This window comes from Mesitornis unicolor, unplaced genomic scaffold (assembly GCF_000695765.1).
Source record: "Mesitornis unicolor isolate BGI_N332 unplaced genomic scaffold, ASM69576v1 scaffold21063, whole genome shotgun sequence".
Taxonomy (NCBI): Eukaryota; Metazoa; Chordata; class Aves; order Mesitornithiformes; family Mesitornithidae; genus Mesitornis; species Mesitornis unicolor.
In genome coordinates this window covers 106,854-113,062 of record NW_010175641.1, presented here as the reverse complement: position 1 = coordinate 113,062, position 6,209 = coordinate 106,854, and the positions used below count along the sequence as shown (strand labels likewise).

The following is a 6,209-nucleotide window of genomic DNA, read 5'->3' as shown; positions in this document are numbered from 1 at the left end:
ATTATTTTTACAAGCAAGAAAATCCCTGGATTAAAACTAGCAGAATTAATCAGACACCCCAAAGAATTCACCAGGAAGTGGTTGCCAGGATGAGCAGGATGGCTTGGGCTTGGTTTAGTCCTGAAATTCAACTTGAGATTTGTCCCAGCCCACTGAGATATGACCTTCCAGATGATGCATGCCTCATCATACCAGAAGCAATAACGCAGCAGCCCTGCTGTCCTAGGGCATTTCATACTAAAGGGATCCCTGTGGGCTGGAAACAGTGGACAGTAAGGGAAGAGACCAAGCCCTTGGAGAAGTGAGAGCAGGAAGAGGGAGCAACCTAGAGAGGAAATAACATGACCTAAATTACTAACTCGGGGATGCTAACAGAGGGAGCCCAGGCTCTCTCTCTAAGGACTCTAAAGGAAAGTGTTTCTCTGATTTGATCTAATGCCCTTGTTTTATCTCAGCCCCTACCCAGGAAGAGGTGGGACTTCCCATACCCAAACAGTGCCAGCTGAAACTAGTACCATGAATTCTGCTTGGAAGTTCTTCTGGTACAGCCCAAACCATCTGTGAGCACTGTCACTCAGCTGGCAGGCAATCCCATGAACTACACCAGCCTGGACAGCCCTGCAGAGAGTCCCAGAAGATGCACATGGCTAGTCCTTCACAGCACAGCCTCATGTTAAACACTTCATGTCCTGTCTACAGGGCAATCCAGCAAAGATGACATTACATAGTCCAGAAAACAGAGAGCAAAGAATAAAGACTCTGGAGATCTAGAGAATTCCCCATAGACTCCTTGGATGAAGGGAACATGCTGAATCAGAGATACACAGGGCTCCTCTGGGACAGAGAAAGGTAGCTGGATCACAGAGGAAGTATCACAAGGCTGCTAGGCCTGTACAGGGGCTAAGGACGGGACTAATACCTACCTTAGATGCATAAGACATTATAATCAGCCATGGCCTGCTCCTCTGCAACAGGACAGGAGAGACCTAAGTTATCCTTGCTCAGAGGCAAGTGCAAAAACCCAGACAGCCCTGGCACCCCATTGTTTCACGCTCACCTGGGTGGTAGTAGTCATAGACCCTGACATGGCCCGGCTTCAGGTTGGTCACCCCAATCTGCTGCTCCAGACGCAGGACATATGTCTCAGACTTATGGCTCAGCTGGGGAAGAAGACCAAATTACAGTTTACTTACAGGCTGTTCTTTTTATTCCTCACCTAAATTTGATCCTACTGACAGGCAATAACAACTCTGTGGAGTCAAAGGCAGGGTTTCAAGATGATTGAAGATCCTGCTCTGCTAGCCCAAGCCCTGCATTCCCCACACCACTCTGCCACTGTGCTCCACTCCTGCAGCTTCTCAAGTAGCACAGACGTACCTTGTCCAAGTAGATGGCCACACCTCCTTGTGTTTTCTCAGTTCTTCTCACAGGGTGCCAATGCTGCAGCTAGGACAGGAAAGCAGAGGAAGTAATGCAGTTGGGTCTTCTGAAAAGCAAGTGTGAGACATGCCAGCAAGGTTTATCTAAGCTTGAGTGGGCCAGGTTTCATTCACTCACTTCCAGAATTATTTTGGGCTCTTAGCCCTTCAGGCTGATGTCCTTGCAGGGCCACTCAGCTCCTGCAATACCCAAGGACAGGAACCTAAACTACTTAGCTGTCAAGGATATGCTGTGTGAATCAGGCCAGAAGGATCACCATCCTCAAGCCACAAAGAGAGAGACGACAGTATATGTTCCTGTTTGTTGTGTGGCAGAGGGAAAGGGATAGAGAGACAGGCAACACCTTCCCATGCAGCCTCCCCATATCTTTGGACTTGGATGATCCCACTGACACCACACCATCATCCTGACTGCAGCTTCTTACAGACATTCCGGATCCTGGAGCCAGGACAAATCCAGACAGTAGGGACACCTCCACGATGACCATGTTGGAAGTGGATCTCTTCCCAGTGTACCTGGGGAAGAAGATCAAAAAGCGGGTTTCTCCTAGCTTCCCCTTCCCTCCACCACCATACCCTGTGTGCAGGAGGGAACACACAGGCAACCCAGCCAGGACCAGGGCCAAGGCAGTCACTGCTCCCTCTCACAGGTGGCAGACAGTGACTGCACTGCTCTGAGCATCCCCAATCTGAGGCGACTACCTGCACTCCTTTCCCTAGCAAGAGCCAAAGCCATCAGAGACATTTCACCTTCCCCAGAGACACTTCTATCTTTCCTTCTCCTCCTTCCATCTCAACCTTCTGCTGAAACTGTTTGGTGCTTCCATTGCAGCCAAGAAGCACCCCTTATCTCTGCAGCCATGTCTGGTTTTTTCCCCTAAGCGGAGCTGTGTCTTTAGAGTCACCTGACATTGACATAGACAGTAACAGAGTGTGTATCATCCTCGGTGCAATTGACTGGCTCAGTTTTCACTTGCAAGGTAAAGGATGAGGAGACCTGTGGGGAGGGTGTGTTGTACCGCAGCACCATCTGCAGGGAGAGACAAAAGGACAGAATAATACATGGATAATTAGCTCAATATCATCTATCATATCTTTTTTTCACTGACTACTCCAATTCTCAAGATATGGACCCCAGATAGTGACTGGATAAACCATACACAATGAGCACACTCATCACAGTACCTAAAATAAAGGCCACTCAGATCGGAAACCTGCCATGATTCTTCCAGCTACGGCTCCTTCTCCTCACCCTTCCCCTTGAGACTATGCAAGTCAGGTGCACAGCAGCAGGAGCACTATACAACATTTCCATCCTTCAGTAGCCTGACAGCCATGGTAGCATCACTATGCTCACATCTGGACACATTCTGCCTCTGAGTCTCCTACAGCGCACAGGTTTATGGCATTGGCAACAGGCTGGGATTAAGGCCCAGTTAACGCATATTTCCTGGCATGGAGCTACAATGGAGAGTTTTATTTTTGATAAGATGATGAGCAGAGGGTTGTCACAGCAGGCTCTGTGGGAACCTACCCGAGTAAAAACACAACAGCTGCCATGGGCCTGCACTGAGAACATTCCAGGGACTTCTGGCAGTGCTGCCTCCTGCACCAACAGCCGGTTCTGGTAGGAGACTTGGAACTTCCTCCCAAAGCCTCTCTGGGACCTCACCCTCACTTCTGCAACCCCTTTCACGCTGTATGTCAGCGCTGCATACTTAGCCAAGGCCTGCAAGGCGACCACTGTGTCCTGAAAAGGAAGAAACAATTACATTTGCAGCTCTGAGACCCAAAGACACTTGAACTCACAGTCCTGAGGACCTTCATGTACAAGGGCTCCTCTTATCAGAGCGTTCACACTTGCATAAAGCATGGATAGATTGCGCAGAGGTTCTTACTCAAGCAACATTCCCTTCCCCAGCCACGAGTTACCTGAGTTGAGGCAAACCCGCCATAGGCATTCTGCTGTCTGGTGAGCCAGGCCACGATGCCAGACGCTGTGGTGAGATCAGACTCTGTGATATTTGGCTTGGAGAGCACGGCCAGGAGGACATAGGCTGTCAACTCCACATCCACAGACAGTGGCTGTGACCAAAGGCTGGTGCGGGGTCTGGGCTTGGACGAGGTCTGACTCCAGTGGATCTGCCCATCTGGGAAAGGAAGAGAATAGATGACATTGAGGGATGTCAGAAAATAAATGTTGAAGCCTAGGAAGCACAGTGGCTTGTGTATGCAAAGACCATAAGTAAATACCTCTTGGCTGGGTCATCACATCACTGGGTGAATTGTAATCCCATGTATTTTGCAACACCCAACACTCCATATTACACACCAAGGTTGTATACAAAAACTAATATGCAAATGATCTGCATACACAGTACCTACCAGACATCCAGTTTCTCCATTGTTCTGTTTGCCAGGTCCACTGACTACCTGATACTAACTAGCTACCTACTAGCCAGTCCTGGGGGTCAGGGACTAACAAGAAGCAGGGCAGCTTGCCACCTTGCTTCCCTCTCTGGTGGGTTGCAGTCCTTCATAAGAAAGCCCACATTTCTCAGAGTCCAACCTCCACTTTGGGTACCAGAAAATAGTGAGAGGTTTGAAGGAGATCAGCACCCACACCACAGTACTGTAATCACATACCTTGAATTTGTAGACCAGCTGTCTAAAAACTCTCTTTGGTGAAGGACCTAAAGGGTAAGGCTATGGTCCCTCCAGGGTGAATGTAACCAAGGGCTCAGAAAGGTCACTTGTCCCTTCTCTGATGTTCACCTGGCGATGAGGTTCCTGTACCTGCTCTGATCGCCTTTTGATCAAGGATATCAAGTAGCTCTTGCGTGCGTTGTGAGTCCTTAGCCAGAGCGAAGGTGTAGGCCAGTAGTGCCTGGGTGTAAGTGCTGGCAGCTTCAGGAAGGGAAGAAGTGATGCAGCCCAGAGCCTTGTGCACCACTGTACTCTACAGAGAAGAGTTACATGGGTGTTGGTCACACACAAGCACATGTGAGGCAGACAAGCACTGAGGTACACAAGCAGAAGGATGCATTAGCATATGCTGGCACAGAAAGCACCCCATACATTCCTCCAAGTGTGTCTGTGCTCGAGCCTGCACTCCTCTCTTTGTATCAGTGCAGCATCAGTAAACAGTATCTCCAGTCCTTGGTTAAGTACAGTAAGGATCACACAAGGGCTACACTTCAGATTTATTCTGACATGTGACATGCTCCTCACCTCTTTTCCTTCTAGGAAAAAGAAAAGGTAACGTCCATGTCATCTTTGTGCTCTCTAGGTGGTGGAGTAGTATTGCTGGATGCAGTCACCAGTTCTCAGAAATGCTCATAGTATCTACTCTTGGAGTACCAAATGTTCCCAGGATCCAACTGATGCTTTTTGGTTGCTTTCTCTTTAACCCAGCAGAAGTGTAAGCTAAGCTCCCATCATTTCAAAAGTCCTACTTTTCTATTTTCCTATAAATAAAATAGCTGCAAGCAGCACATTAACCTTTGTATTCCATAACTGAATAGACCTAGGTATATTGCATTCATGAATTTGTTCAGAGGCTCCTTTATGATTCCTTTACCTTCTTAAATCTGTCACTTTCCCAGACAGTTAAAATGAACATAACAGCACTTGTGTCTGTATAACTACCAAACTTCAAGTGAAAATACTTGATGTACCACCTGTGAAGTGCTGACTGTTATCATACATCTTAATACCTTGTCCAGGAACAGTCTGACATGTATGAAATCCCATCTGGCTCTGGTGTCTTCTGGTGAAAGTCTCACAAGAACCGAGAGTGCCACTCTACTGTGTCTTTTCACTGACTGTGCTCATCCTGGTGCTGTCAATAGCAGCCCTAAGTGCACACTGTAAGAAGCATTTAGCTTCCCTGCGAGCAGTCATGTGCCAGCAAAGAAACTGCTCCTTTACAGCATGCCATTTGTTTCTGCAGTCAACATAAGCAATTTGGTTTGTTCCAGGAGAACAATTTCCAACACAGAGTAGGGGTAGAGGGCTGCTCGTATCTGCCTAGATTTTTTCTCATACAAACCATGCTTTAATATCAGTTCATTCGGAACAGTGTAAAATATCTCCAACCTTTTCCTTGCATTTTAACCCCTAATGACTTTCATAAGCCTTTTAAGTAAGGGAAAGTGGGATCTGTTCTGAACATCTTGAGTGCATTAGCCCTAGCAGGACATCCTCAAACCCTTTCTCAGAACTTAGACCCCCAGTGATTGTGCATTCTTTGTAAAAGCATTCATCACTCACTCAAGGACACACTTTTCCTGGGTGCTATGCCAAGCTTGGTGTTTCTCACTTCACCTACCCACAGACTTATTCAGCAGATTCCCTCACTGAGGCTAGGATAAATATGGTGATACTTGTAAATTTTTTTGAGACTAATTTCCAGAGAATTTTGCTTCTCAAAGTCTATAGCAATAGCATTTCTCCATCAAGTTGACTATATTTTTTTTAACTGCCAGTATTACAGAGTAATTAGTTATAATCTTTAGCACTTGCAAGAATTCCCTCTTGTTATTACTTAGATGTGCAATTCCAACTGCCCTATTTAACTTGTATCTCCCTACAGCACTCCTTTCCCAGGCTTCCACTTTCAGAGAAGCTAAAACACATTAAAAATGTCATTACAGCTATTTACTTGACTCTGAGAGCAGCTACATCAACCTCTCCTCCCTAACAACTCACCACTAGCTCTCAGCTGTGTGTTCTACAAAGGGTAGCAGGGGACTGGAAGGACGGAGGGTG

At 47.1% G+C, this 6,209-nt stretch overlaps 1 protein-coding gene across 1 annotated transcript in view; it reads right to left on the bottom strand.

Moving 5' to 3' along the window:
* Window positions 1-924: 924 nt before the first annotated feature.
* Window positions 925-6,209, bottom strand: part of LOC104538318 (alpha-2-macroglobulin-like protein 1) — a 22,114-nt gene continuing 16,829 nt past the window's right edge. The window contains exons 26-32 of the mRNA XM_010181475.1: window positions 3,372-3,589; window positions 2,974-3,189; window positions 2,345-2,469; window positions 1,865-1,955; window positions 1,378-1,446; window positions 1,058-1,160; window positions 925-965 (exon numbers count right to left, since the gene is read on the bottom strand). Of these exons, the coding sequence (XP_010179777.1) occupies window positions 925-965; window positions 1,058-1,160; window positions 1,378-1,446; window positions 1,865-1,955; window positions 2,345-2,469; window positions 2,974-3,189; window positions 3,372-3,589 (863 nt within the window). The remainder of the gene's footprint in view (window positions 966-1,057; window positions 1,161-1,377; window positions 1,447-1,864; window positions 1,956-2,344; window positions 2,470-2,973; window positions 3,190-3,371; window positions 3,590-6,209) is intronic.